Here is a 14,121-nt window from a genome sequence, read left to right on the forward strand (position 1 = left end):
CATTCATATCCTGAGTTGCAGAATATAGCTGTACTTTGCCTGCAGTATATAACGATACCTTGCTTTTGTCACGTAAGTGTAAATATACCTTTACTTCCATGTACTATTTTTTCTTTACTCGATACTCAAATTTCATATTGTATATAATTCTGGCACGATAAAAAAGTATTATTTTTATTATATAACACAAGTAGCTATTAATATGAAAAGGCCTAAGAAACGTACAAATTTCAAATAGAAACAAGTTTCCTTATTCCAGTCCTGAACGAGCAAAAACGAGTGAAATAATAATTATTATTATTACTAACGTTGTAGTCGTAACAAACCATTAATCGTTTCAATTTAGTATTTTCGACCAGTAGTGATCACCTTTGAGAGGTTTAAATTATAAAATTATACTTTTTGAGCATTTCAAAAGGATTTGTTGGTATTAAAAGTGGAATTGAATCGTGTAGAAATAAATACATATGAAAATATACAAAAATAAAACATTCTCAGCTGAATGAAATTTACAAGTAACAAAAGACACTATTATTTCACTCGATAAAAATTGTAATCCAAATTATAAAGTATTACAAAAAACACTATTATTTCACTCAATAAAAATTGCAACCCAAATAATAAAACACTAATGCTGTTGCCAAAAGTCATCGTGTAGAAATAAATAAATATAAAAATGTACAAAAATAAAACATTCTCCCCTGAATGAAATTTACAAATAACAAAAAGCACTGTTATTTCACTCGATAAAAATTGTAATCCGAATTATAAAGTACTACAAGAAACACTATTATTCCACTCGATCAAAATTGCAATCCAAATTATAAAACACTACTGCTGTTGCCAAAAGTCTACGTGTAGAAATAAATAAATACAAAAATGTATAAAAGTAAAACATTCTCCCCTGAATGAAATTCACAAATAACAAAAAGCACTATTATTTCACTCGATAAAAATTGTAATCCAAATTATAAAGTACTACAAAAAACACTATTATTCCACTCGATAAAAATTGCAATCCAAATTATAAAGTACTACAAAAAACACTATTATTCCACTCGATAAAAATTGCAATCCAAATAATAAAGTACTACTATTGTTGCCAAAATTAAAATAGAAACTATCGTGTAGAAATAAATAAATATAAAAATAAAAGATTCTCAGCTGAATGAAATTTACAAATAACAAAAAACACTATTATTCCCCTCGATAAAAATTGCAATTGAAATTATAAAGTAAAATTACACCTTGTACGAAGAACTGTTCGACAGTACGAACGTTGCAAGCGTGCATTTCACCGTGTGAAAATTCGGCGTGTATCGTATCGAATGGTGTCCATCTCGGTCACCGAGTCCCCGAAAAACAGTGGCCTCTACGCCATTGCATCCCGACAGCAGAATCGAACCAATGGCTCTTGGATCACCATAGACCCATGCACAGACGGCGCAGCGTTCAAAGACACGAAATGGGGGGAGAGGTGTCCGTCGCGGTCCGTAGTGGTGGTGGTAATATAAGGCCTGACGAGTGGCGGGCCTCAGTCAGTCCGTGAGCGGTACCTACACCTTCAAGGTCCGCGTCCTTGAAGCGATACCCGGCCCCCCGAACGAAGACCAAAGGATCCCCGTGTACGGCGCCCGCGAGCGCCCGGAGATCGTCGCCAACCTTCCGGAAGTGGTGTCACGAAGATTCGTGATCTCGTTCGTTTCGATCCCCACCCGTACCCCACCACCCACCCAGCCATCCGTCACTACGGTCCCCGCTTAATTTCGCTTGCCACGTTCGAGCAGGAGTGACCGAGTAGGGCCCGTGGATACGACGGTGATCTCGTGTAACGACCACGGAACGTTCATCGGGAACAGGAAGTCCAGCTCCTTCCGTCAGAGGAGGATGAGGTCCTCGCTGGTGCTGCTGTTGTTGGCAGCGATCGCTTTCGCCGGTGAGTAATGCGAGCTATCAACGACCCCGGCTGGATCGTTTAAATCGTACGAGAGCCGCGAGTTACGTCGATGACACCTTGGGGGAAGGGTGGATGAAATTCGGGGGGACGTAGACATCGGTGAGACGAACCAACCGTGTCCCGTACAGTGATCCAGAGTGGAATATGGCAACGTCGGGGAACATGGAGTCGTTTCTCGAATTCGTGCGGGAATTTTCAATATGGGACCGGTTTTCGACCTCTGTCGATCACCGTGGAGACGGGCCCAGGGTTGTTACGGTCCCCGTTCGGGAAGATGGCGATCACCGTGATGGCGATTTTTCCATCGGTAACGATTCGTGATCACTGTACTCGTGGCATCGGGCCACTCGTTTGGGAATTCCACGCTCCGCGTACCGTAGCCACGGACGCGGCCAAGTTTCTAAATGGGTTTCCAAACGATCGGGGAACGTCATTGGTCGGGTACTGTTCTCCTATTACCGCTGGTTATCCAATGAGCACCTACCGCCGGGGCTGTTGCATAAAAAAAAACCGCCAACCGAATCACCGCGTGAAATTCCGTGTTACATGGAACGAGCGCGAACGGAAGCGGGCGCACGAGCGGTGCACGTGAGGCCCCAAAATGGCGAGCGGTGCGCCCGACGTTGATCGAATCGATACGTGCCACGGTTCACCGCGGTGTCTTGAAACCGGGCAGACGCTCCACGGTACGCGGGGACACCACCGAACGGGGAGAAAATCCTAACCAGAATACGATTCTGACGGTCGACGGAGACGACAGGTTGCATAAGAGATTAGAGCGTGAAAGCCTCTGGGTCTGGTTGGTCCCGGATGGGTGACGTCACTGCCGTGCCCTGAAAAACAACGGGGTGGGGGGGCCCACAACTTTCCCCGTTTGTCGTGGCGCCGCGCGGACCCGACGGGACCGAGAAGCTGTAGAAATTGTCCATCGAGTGCTCCGCGCTCCACTTTGAACGGGACTTCGCTTTTTGAAACTGGAATGCTCCTCTCTGGACACTATGGAAATTACTATGGAAAGATTAGGGTACTGGAGAAATTACCAGAAATTTCAGTTTGTTTAATCTTTTTTTTTCTGAAAATATCGCGAGTTTAATTTGAAAGCTTTCCTGGACCGTTGCTTTTGAAGTTACTTGTAGAATGGTCAACTTTTGAGGAAATTTAGATATTCGAAAATTATTTTTTAAATGTATCCTGGTCAATTTTCGAGGAAATTTAGATATTCGAAAATTGTTTTTTAAATATCATTAAGAGCTCCGTGGTTTATTTTGAACGAAGCTTCGGTTTTTGAAACTCAAGTGCTCCTCTGTGGACACTATGGAAATTACTATGTAAAGATTAGGGTACTGGAGAAATTACCAGAAATTTCAGTTCGTTTTTCATTTTTTTTTTTTTTCGAAAATATCGCGAGTTGGATTTGAAAGCTTTCCTGGACCGTTGCTTTTGAAGTTACTTGTAGAATGGTCAACTTTTGAGGAAATTTAGATATTCGAAAATTACTTTTTAAATATCATTGAGAGCTCCGTGGTTTATTTTGAATGAATCTTCGATTTTTGAAATTCGAGTGCTCCTCTCTGGACACCGTGGAAATTACTATGGAAAGATTAAGGTACTAGAGAAATTACCAGAAATCTCAGTTTGTTTTTCATATTTTTTTTTCTGAAAATATCGCGAGTTGGATTTGAAAGCTTTCCTGGGCCGTTGCTTTTGAAGTTACTTGTAGAATGATCAACTTTCGAGGAAATTTAGACATTCGAAAATCGCTCAGTTCGTTTTTATTTCCAAAAGAATCGCGAGTTAGATTGATCGTTATAATTACGTTTGACGAATGGTGTCAAAGTTTTCCTGGACCGTTACTTTTGAAGTTACCTGTAGAATTCTTCATTTTCAAGGAAATTCAGGGATTCGAGAATCGTTCTTTAAATTTTGTTCTATTCAGTGGATTTTTAACAGGAGAAACAATTCTCTCTGTTACGTTCGAAACAATTTTCGTGGAACACCACTCTTGGAATTAATTATACAATGCTTAACCCTTAAATAAAACCAAAAATTCCAGTTAAAAATTTTGCACTTCTCATCCTCTGCGTTCGATTCTTATTGTAGAAATTCTTCTCGTCGTCTGATCATCGTAAGAGATCATCGTTCTCTCTTCGAAACGATTATTCTCGTTCTCCAATTTTGAAATCGCCTGTAGAATGATTCGCGAGAATATTTGTAAATTTTTCACCTCGAAAATTTTCTATCCGCTCGATTTCCCTGTAATCGAGGCTCGACGATTTCAATTCACCATAACAATCGTTCTCGCGATCCCTCGTTGAATCACCCTGTAGGTACCTTGGTTTTCAAGGAGATCCGGAGTGGTAGCACACCACCGTTTCTGAAACTCCCCGAAGTTCCAGTCTTTTTCTTTCCCATACCTGAGACTCCGAGCGATCGTCACAGAAGTTGTTCTTGACCTAACCCAGACCTTCGTTTTTGAATTCGCCGGTACTCGTGCTCAGTTTCCAAGCGTCTCGGTGGATCAAAGTTTGTCGCTGCTGAGACACGTCGAACGTTTCATCTCCCACGTTCGTAGCACGAACGAGTTGACATTCCTCTTTTAGACCACCTTCAGGAATTTCACTTTCCTTTGCGTGTACTGACTCTTTTTTCTCGCAGTTCGACGTCTTTCCAACCGAAGTTGAAACTCACTCCATGATTTTTCGTCCCTTTCAATTTTATACTCGCTCCATGATTTTTTATCTCTTTCAATTTTATACTCGCTACATGATCTTTCGTCCCTTTCAATTTTATACTCGCTCCATAATTTTTTATTTCTTTCAATTTTATACTCGCTCCATGATTTTTCATCCCTTTCAATTTTATACTCGCTCCATAATTTTTTATTTCTTTCAATTTTATACTCGCTCCATGATTTTTCATCCCTTTCAATTTTATACTCGCTCCATAATTTTTTATTTCTTTCAATTTTATACTCACTCCATGATCTTTCGTCCCTTTCAATTTTATATTCGTTCGATGATTTTTCGTCCCTTTTAATTTTATATTCACTTCATGATTTTTTATCTCTTTCAATTTTATATTCGTTCCATGATTTTTCGTCCCTTTTAATTTCATACTCGCTCCATGATTTTTCGTCCCTTTCAATTTTATACTCGTTCCATGATTTTTTATCTCTTTCAATTTTATACTCGCTCCATGATTTTTCGTCCCTTTCAATTTCATACTCGCTCCATGAATTTTCGTCCCTTTCAATTTTATACTCACTCCATAATTTTTTGTCCCTTTCAATTTTATACTCACTCCATAATTTTTCGTCCCTTTCAATTTTACATTCGCTCCATGATTTTTCGTCCCTTAAATTTTATACTCACTCCATGATCTTTCGTCCCTTTCAATTTCATACTCGCCCCATGATTTTTTATCTCTTTCAATTTTATACTCGCTACATGATCTTTCGTCCCTTTCAATTTTATACTCGCTCCATAATTTTTTATCCCTTTCGATTTTATACTCACTCCATGATTTCTTCCATATTTCGTTCATTTCACCATCTTTGAACGTTTGTACTTTTCTTCGAAAATTTTTAATATTCCTCACTTCTCTGCTCCCGAAGTTTCAAATTACCCAAATCAATCATCCAACCCAAACCTGTTAATTCGTTCACCATTCTCCATCTCACACTGCTCCAAACCGCTACACATTGCTACCTTCCCGTCTCGACTCGAAGATTCGTTTCCTTCTCATGGAAAAACCATTCAACATTTATTCATCAACGTTTGTTCGATTTCTCGGTACAGTGAACGGTCTTTTCCACGTTGAAATGTTTCTAAAATTTTCACTCGACGGACTTCCCACTCCGCAGAAGCAATCGAATCGACCTTCTTCGCGGAACTCCTTCGACAGGATCGGGACTTTCTCTCGAGAGCGACGATCGTTCAAGGAATAACTCAACCAGGTGTCTTCTTCATCGACGAACGCGATTCACCGTGATCATCGTACAAGATTGCAAGACCGTGGAATTGTTTTCGATGACCGTATAAAGCACAGATTCGATTTGGTACGTGCCGCCAATAAAACAATGTCAATCGAGTGGCACGAAACAGCTTTCTCCGTTCCGTAGCTTTGATATATATATATATACATACATACATATATAAAATTAACACGGGCTCCAAACTGCAAAAAGAAGAAAGCAACACGTGCTTCCCCGCATGTAAAAATATACAGTTTGCCACCGCTTTCACGTCGAAAGCGTTTCCTTCGATCGTTAAACGAATTTAACCGAAACAATGCTCGGAACTCGGGTAAAACCTGACACTCATATCTGGAAAATTGTTTAACAATTATTCACTAAATTTTATCACCGACAACGAACCGTATCTTGTACATCCTCATTTTTGCTCACCTTCGAATTATATTCTGTTTCGATCGATCAATTTTCAACGATCGACGTTCCTCTTCGATCTTATCTTCACGTTCTTATAGAATTTTAATCACCTCGTTAATTGCACAGGAATAAATATTCTCGATGTGCCTGTTACTCAAGTGTATTCGTGTTTTGCGAGTGTACGTGCGAATGATCTATAATCGGAAGGATTTGTTTACAGTGAGGCAATCCGTATCGTAGAAAGGAATTAATATTTCTATTATAGGCTTCTAATTTTATTGTATTATCTGGAAGAGTTACGTAGCAGAGATAAATATTGATCGAATCACACGAGGCACATTTATAACGCACCTGTTACGTAAATAATAAGATTGGTTTTCACTTCCGTCTAGGGTACGTGTGATATTAAAGAAAAGAATTAAATACGAGCGATTAACGAGATACAAAATAAGAAAGAATTATGTACGAGCGATTAACGAGATATCAAATAAGAAAGAATTGTGTACGAGTGATTGACGTGATCGCGAAAAAAATTTAATCGGGGTTCTTCGTGTTGAGGAATGAGTAACGTGAAACGAGACAGAATGCGTTATTAGTACATACGTAATCTACGATCGGTTTTCATGAGATGCAGTTTGGCAACTCTATCGATCGACGGAATGAATAACTACGAGCTAAGTTTGTATCGGCACTAATCTCTCGCTTTCCATAATCTCGCAACTGATATTCTCGCGGTTACGTCATCGTGTGTATCTCGAAATTTCACAGTGGTTGTTCAAACAATGTTCGAGGAGACTCTGGAGGAAATTAAACGAGACGTACATTTTTATTTACGGTGCCAATAATCGTAGAAATGAGAAACAGGGTCGAGATAAGATACTAATTTTTCTAGAAGCTTACGTATATCTAGGAGAAATGAAAGTAGTTTTTGTTTACGTACAGGTTGTTTTGTAATTCGTCGTGCGAACGAAGAGAGTATTCTGAGTATTCTTTGTTGAAAGATAAATTTACATGGAAAATCAAATTTTGTTTCATCATGCTCCACTTCTCGAGATAATCGATTTTGAACATACGTGGGTTAAGTTCGAATGTTGATATTTTTAGATTCAATTTTTGAGGATAAGTTTGTAAACGAATCTGTGTATTATGCACGAGCATGATAAACATCCGTGATGTGTGCATTATGCTGCGTTTTACTTGAATTGGCGCATGCCCAAATTGTTTTCAAAATTTATTATCTCGAAAAGAAAGCTTTCTAGAAAAAATTTTATTGTACATTTTCGGTTCATTCCTGGAGGAAGAATATTTGAAATATTTTAAAATAATAATTGTAAGTGTTGTCACGTACGAAAACAACAAAGTTTCCAATGTTTTGAATCGACGTGAAAAATTTTATTCCAGGTCGAATGCAAATTTAGTTTGCAAATTGAGTACTTGTATTGACTGGTAGATTTTTTATGAAATATTTATCACACCAAATACAAGTGGGATTAATTATCACATGAAATTAAATATCGATATTGCATACTATTGTAAAAAAAATTAAATATTTAAAGTAGTGCCTCTCGCTAAATTTTTCTTTTGTAGATAAATTTTGTTTATAGTAATGTTTCCAAAATATTAATTAATTTGATGTTACCTAAATTCACAGTAAAGAATGCTACTGTACTAATAAGTGTCAGTGAATAAATATCAATATATTTCTATAGAACATAACTAATAATTAACAGTGAACAAAGTCTACACACACACATACACTGGAATAATAAGTGTCAGTAAACAAATGTCAATATATTTCTATAGAACATAACTAATAATTAACAGTGAACAAAGTCTACACACACACATACACTGGAATAATAAGTGTCAGTAAACAAATGTCAATATATTTCTATAGAAAATAACTAATAATTAACAGTGAACAAAATCTACACCCACATATATATTCTCCCTAAAACATTTAACGAATACTCTTGCTAGCTGGTGTTAAAATTAACTTACATAAAAAACAAAGATTTCAAATCCTCCATGATGTCCTTCATTCTAACCTCTAACATCCCATAGCACCTCAACATCCTATTCAATCCTCACCAATAAAAATCAACTCTGTACCTAATTCCCTTACAGTCAGTTATCTCCCTTCAAAAATCCCATATTGTCTCCCATTATCCAAGTTCATTTCACAGACGAAAGTCTTCTTCCTAAAGAAAGCGACGAACGCTGTAATTTTAGAGGGCGCGGAGCGTGTGAAGCGGCAAGAAGATGCCAAAAAGGAGGAGAGCTTCGAGAGCGAGATCTGCAAGGACAAGGATGCCGGGGAGTGGTTCAGACTGGTGGCTGGAGAGGGTGACAATTGTCGTGACGTGATCCAGTGCACAAGCTCTGGTCTCCAGGCGATCAGGTGTCCCGCTGGATTGTACTTCGACATTGACAAGCAGACGTGCGATTGGAAGGACTCGGTGAATAATTGCAAATTGAAGAACAAGGAGAGGAAAGCCAAGCCGCTGCTCTACACCGAGGAACCGCTCTGCCAGGACGGTTTCCTCGCCTGTGGTGATGGCTCTTGTATCGAGAGGGGACTGTTCTGCAACGGTGAGAAGGACTGTGCCGATGGATCCGATGAAAACATTTGTGGTGAGTAGAAGAATTCAATTTTTGGTGAGTTTCGTTACTTCTGACTAGCGTAGTACTCGAGAAATACTTGATTCTATTATCGGGGATTTATCATGGAGTAGAATGTAATGTTGGGTAGAAGCTTGATGGATTTGAAATTTTTTTGAGGAATTGTGAGGGGAAATTTTAGTGTCTCGTTACTTGGTAATGATGATAATATTAATATTAATAATAATGTAGCTGTATTCCGAATTATTACATACAGTAATTAAATTTTGACAAGTGTAGTATTCGAGAAATACTTGATTCTATTATTGGAGATTCATCATAGAGTAGAATGTAATGTTGGGTAGAACCTTGATGGATTTGAAATTTTGTTGAGGAATTGTGAGGGGAAATTTTAGTGTCTCGTTACTTGGTAATGATGATAATAATAATATTAATAATAATGTAGCTGTATTCGGAATTATTACATACAGTAATCAACTTTTGGCCAGCATATAGTAGTATAATACTCGAGAAATACTTGATTCTACGATGTGAGTTATTGGAGATTTATCATAGAGTAGAATGTAATGTTGGGTAGAAGCTTAAAGGATTTGAAATTTTTTTGAGGAATTGTGAGGGGAAATTTTAGTGTCTCATTACTTGGTACTGATGCTAATAATAATATTCATAATACTGTATCTGTATTCGGAATTACATACAGTACGAAATGAAGTATTCAACCTAACCTCATCGTCAGTGTTCCATTTTTAATTTTATCGTTACTTCAGCATTTGCGGTACTCGGTTAATCGCTCTCTGAGGAGTATTCGAGTAGACAGCACCCAAGAAACAATCTTGGTCGTAAAAATTCCAGACATGGACAACGATCCCAACAGGGCGCCACCATGTGACCCCGTAGTCTGTGTTCTTCCCGATTGTTTCTGTTCGGAGGACGGCACCACGATCCCTGGCGATCTACCGCCGAAGGACGTGCCGCAGATGATCACGATCACCTTCGATGACGCCATCAACAATAATAACATCGGTCTCTACAAAGAGATCTTCAACGGGAAACGCAAGAACCCTAACGGTTGCGACATGAAGTCCACCTTCTTCGTCTCCCACAAGTACACCAACTACTCGGCTGTCCAGGAAATGCACAGGAAAGGACACGAGATCGCTGTTCACTCTATCTCGTAAGAACATGTCCCTTGTACTCTAACAGCAACGCAAAAATTTTAAATAATCGTTTCCAACGACTCATTCCCGACGATGATCTATCAGACTGAAGTGGTCAGATCTAAGTTTCTAATTTGAATAAAAATATTTGATTCTTGGTATCAAAGATTCACTTATTTGGGGTCTAGTGTTTAGGTCTGAGTTTCTAGATTGAATGACAATAGCACTTCGAATGATCAGTCTTTTTGGTATCAAAGATTCACTTATTTGAGGTCTAGTGTTTAGGTCTAAGTGATTAGATCAAATGAAAATAATACTCCAAGTGATCAGTCTTTCTTGGTATCAAAGATTCACTTATTTCAGGTCTAGTGTTTAGGTTTAAGTGTTTAGATCAAATGAAAATAGTACTCCAAGATTCACATATTCGTGGATCCAGTATCCCTAAAGTCAGCGTTAACCCAGAGGCGACTGCTTCTGTTTCAAGTCATAACGACGACGAACGCTTCTGGTCCGACGCCACTGTCGATGACTGGGCCAAGGAGATGGCCGGCATGAGGATCATTGCCGAGAAGTTCGCCAACCTGACCGACAACAGCGTGGTCGGTGTGAGAGCACCGTATCTACGAGTCGGTGGGAACAATCAGTTCACCATGATGGAGGAACAGGCGTTCCTCTACGACTCCACCATCACCGCGGCATTGAACAACCCACCACTCTGGCCCTACACCATGTACTTCAGAATGCCCCATCGCTGCCATGGAAACCTCCAACACTGCCCCACAAGGTAATCTCGTAAATTTCAATTTCAAAAAATTGGACGACTAACACGGTTACGTCAGTGCCTCCCAACTCCGGTGTGAATATGTTTCACTTCTTGGCACAACGTTTCAAAATTGCTAGCTTAATTGGCAGTATGCCAACTTACGAGAGATTTACAATAATTGGAACGTATCGTCAATTTCGCTTCGTTCCTTTCGCAGTGTGTTTCCAGCGACACGTGTCCACGTGTCAAATCATTCAATCCTTAACTTCCTGTCATTTTCACAAGTGTATATACAGAAGATTCTAACATTCTCGTTATCAATGCACTTCGATACTAGCCTATCGAAGATCAGCCTGCATCAAAGTGCCCACTTCTCCAAAACCTACTTCACGAATCTGTTCTCGAATTTGTTGCATGTGAACTTACGAGAGATTTACAACAATTGGAACGTATCATCCAATCCTTTACTTCGTGTCATTTTCACAAGTGTACGTATGACACAATAGAGAAGATCCTAACATTCTCGTTATCAACGCACTTCGATACCAGCCTCTCAAAGATCAACCTCCATCGAAGTGCCCACTTGCCCAATACCCAGTTCACGAATTTGTTGTATGCTATCTTACGAGAGATTTACAATAATTGGAACGTATCATCCAATTCTTAACTTCCTGTCATTTTCACAAGTGTATGTATGACACAATAGAGATTGTCGTTATCAATGCACTTCGATACCAGACTCTCAAAGATCAACCTCCACCGAAGTGCCCACTTGCCCAAAACCCAGTTCACGAATCTGTTCACAAATTTGTTGCATGCTAACTTACGAGTGATTTACAACAATTGGAACGTATCATCCAATCCTCAACTTCCTGTCATTTTCACAAGTGTACGTATGACCCAATAGAGAAGATCCTAACATTCTCGTTATCAACGCACTTCGATACCAGACTCTCAAAGATCAACCTCCACCGAAGTGCCCACTTCCCCAAAACCCAGTTCACGAATCTGTTCCCCAGGTCGCACGCAGTCTGGGAGATGGTGATGAACGAATTGGATCGCCGCGAGGATCCCCAGAACGACGAGTACCTGCCCGGTTGCGCGATGGTGGACTCGTGTAGCAACATCCTTACCGGTGACCAGTTCTACAACTTCCTGAACCACAACTTCGACCGCCATTACGAGCAGAACCGTGCCCCGTTGGGTCTCTACTTCCACGCCGCCTGGTTGAAGAACAATCCCGAGTTCTTGGACGCGTTCCTCTACTGGATCGACGAGATTCTGTCCAACCACAACGACGTCTACTTCGTGACGATGACCCAGGTGATCCAATGGATCCAGAACCCGCGCACGGTGACCGAATCGAAGAACTTCGAGCCCTGGAGGGAGAAGTGCGTGGTGGACGGGAACCCTGCCTGCTGGGTGCCCCATACCTGCAAGCTGACATCGAAAGAGGTACCCGGAGAGACCATCAACCTGCAGACCTGCGTCCGTTGTCCCAACAACTACCCCTGGGTGAACGATCCGACCGGTGACGGCTTCTTCTAGGTCGCATTCGTCGTCGCGTTATCCCCCATATCTCGTCTAAGTCAAACCCTCTGACACTGCTCTTGCCTGTCGTTTTGGGCGTTCACCTTTTTCTTTTATATTCCTCCGATCAAACACCCCGGGTGTTCCCTCACCTGTTCCACCTCCCCCTTATTCCCTCGCCTAGCCATCGGCCAATCGGTCTTCACCAGTTTCACGGTGGACGTGGGGTCGTCGGCCATGTTTTCGATCCGAGGGGACGATAGGGGAGTCGGTACTGGGTACAGGTTACGATGGGGTAACACACAGCCGGATCGGCGCACTTCAGCCGCATGGAGGTGTCAACGAGGATTGAGAACGACGTCCACAGGTATCCAGATAGGGATGTACCGGGCAATGGTCGCCCCACCGTCGATGGAAACGAGAACGAACCTCTCCCTGCCCTACTACCCTACCCCAACGCATATCCCCTGTCCCAAGATCGGCTCACGAAAACCGTCCGTCACGTCACCAGCGATCTGTGATAAGTATCGAACGCCCCGAGATTCAACGACCAGGACGACGAACTTGACGACGACGAGACACATTCATTTCCAGCCCGCGACGGACTCCAAACAGTATCTGTCCCTGGCCTATCATGAACCGACGGAGAGAAATGGCGGGTCCGCTTAGACGGGTCCGCGAGGATTGCCTCGTATTTTGTAATATAAACGCGTGTCCCGTCCCTGCCCCCTGCCCCGACCCCCCGAACCCCCACCACCCGAAGTATTCCTGCCTCCTCGAAAGGACACGACGGATTAGCTAGAAAACCGGGCTGGTGTCCTGTTCCCCCAGGAAAATCGATGATCCCTCAGCGACCGCCAAAACTACTCCCACTTTAAGGGGCGGACACCCTTATTTTTCTAAGGGTCAGCCAAACTTATATAAATATATATATATAAATATATATAAATACACACATATATATATATATATTATATATATAAATATTAAATAATACGTATGTACATTTTTAAAGCTAAGTGATACTATCAATTGCCGAGAGGAACCTTTAATAAAAGAGAAACTTGCGAAATACCACGGACTCGTGTTTATTCCCAACCCTGATCACCCAACGGGCGCGTGTCGCGTCAACGAAGAAAGTGGAACAGGTTCGGAGCGTTAGAATCTCGACTGTCAAGTTCAGACTCACTCTTTTGTTGCCAAGCTGGGTCACCGAACTGTTCCACTGACGTTCGATCCGCTCCGATAACGATCGACCGCGTCTAACAGGTAGATGTCTCGATTGAACGTTACCATGTTACTTTTCATATTCGTTTCTCGTGGTCTTTAACAAAGGATAGAAGCTTCACGTTCTTGCTTTCGAGTGTCCAGGTGCTCGATGCGAATTTCCGGTTAAAATTATTAATTATCCAGTTGTTCGAGTATAACTGAGTCCAGTTGTTCGACTGAGTACAGAGTATTCGACGTGCGAAATGAATACAGAGAAGTGAGATCAGTTGTACAATTGGTTCTCTTTGATTTCGTCCTGTCAATTGACAGATCGCCATATTCGTTTCGTTGCAATGGTCTCGAAGATAGGTGACGTTACATCGCTACTTGTAACACGAGCAAGTGCTAGAAAGCGGGTTCTGGTTGAAATTGTAATCGCGAACGTGTACAATTTACGTGTACAAATTGAAGCGTCCGAGATCATTTGAATAACTGG

General features: G+C 41.0%; 1 protein-coding gene across 1 annotated transcript; it reads left to right on the top strand.

Moving 5' to 3' along the window:
- Positions 1 to 1,555: 1,555 nt before the first annotated feature.
- Serp (chitin deacetylase-like protein serp) lies at positions 1,556 to 13,448 on the top strand. Its single transcript, XM_076311764.1, has 5 exons — positions 1,556 to 1,936; positions 8,577 to 8,978; positions 9,819 to 10,140; positions 10,608 to 10,907; positions 11,906 to 13,448. The coding sequence occupies exons 1-5, from the start codon at positions 1,888 to 1,890 to the stop codon at positions 12,432 to 12,434; spliced, it is 1,602 nt and encodes a 533-aa protein (XP_076167879.1). The 5' UTR covers positions 1,556 to 1,887; the 3' UTR covers positions 12,435 to 13,448.
- The last annotated feature ends 673 nt before the right edge of the window (positions 13,449 to 14,121 follow it).

This window comes from Ptiloglossa arizonensis, chromosome 5 (assembly GCF_051014685.1).
Source record: "Ptiloglossa arizonensis isolate GNS036 chromosome 5, iyPtiAriz1_principal, whole genome shotgun sequence".
Taxonomy (NCBI): Eukaryota; Metazoa; Arthropoda; class Insecta; order Hymenoptera; family Colletidae; genus Ptiloglossa; species Ptiloglossa arizonensis.

Bases quoted from the DNA above. Each gene is read 5' to 3' on its own strand.
- Serp (XM_076311764.1), top strand. From the start codon at position 1,888: ATGAGGTCCTCGCTGGTGCTGCTGTTGTTGGCAGCGATCGCTTTCGCC. The intron at 1,937-8,576 runs GTGAGTAATGCG...CTGTAATTTTAG, and splicing joins GGCAGCGATCGCTTTCGCCG to AGGGCGCGGAGCGTGTGAAG. The intron at 8,979-9,818 runs GTGAGTAGAAGA...TAAAAATTCCAG, and splicing joins ATCCGATGAAAACATTTGTG to ACATGGACAACGATCCCAAC.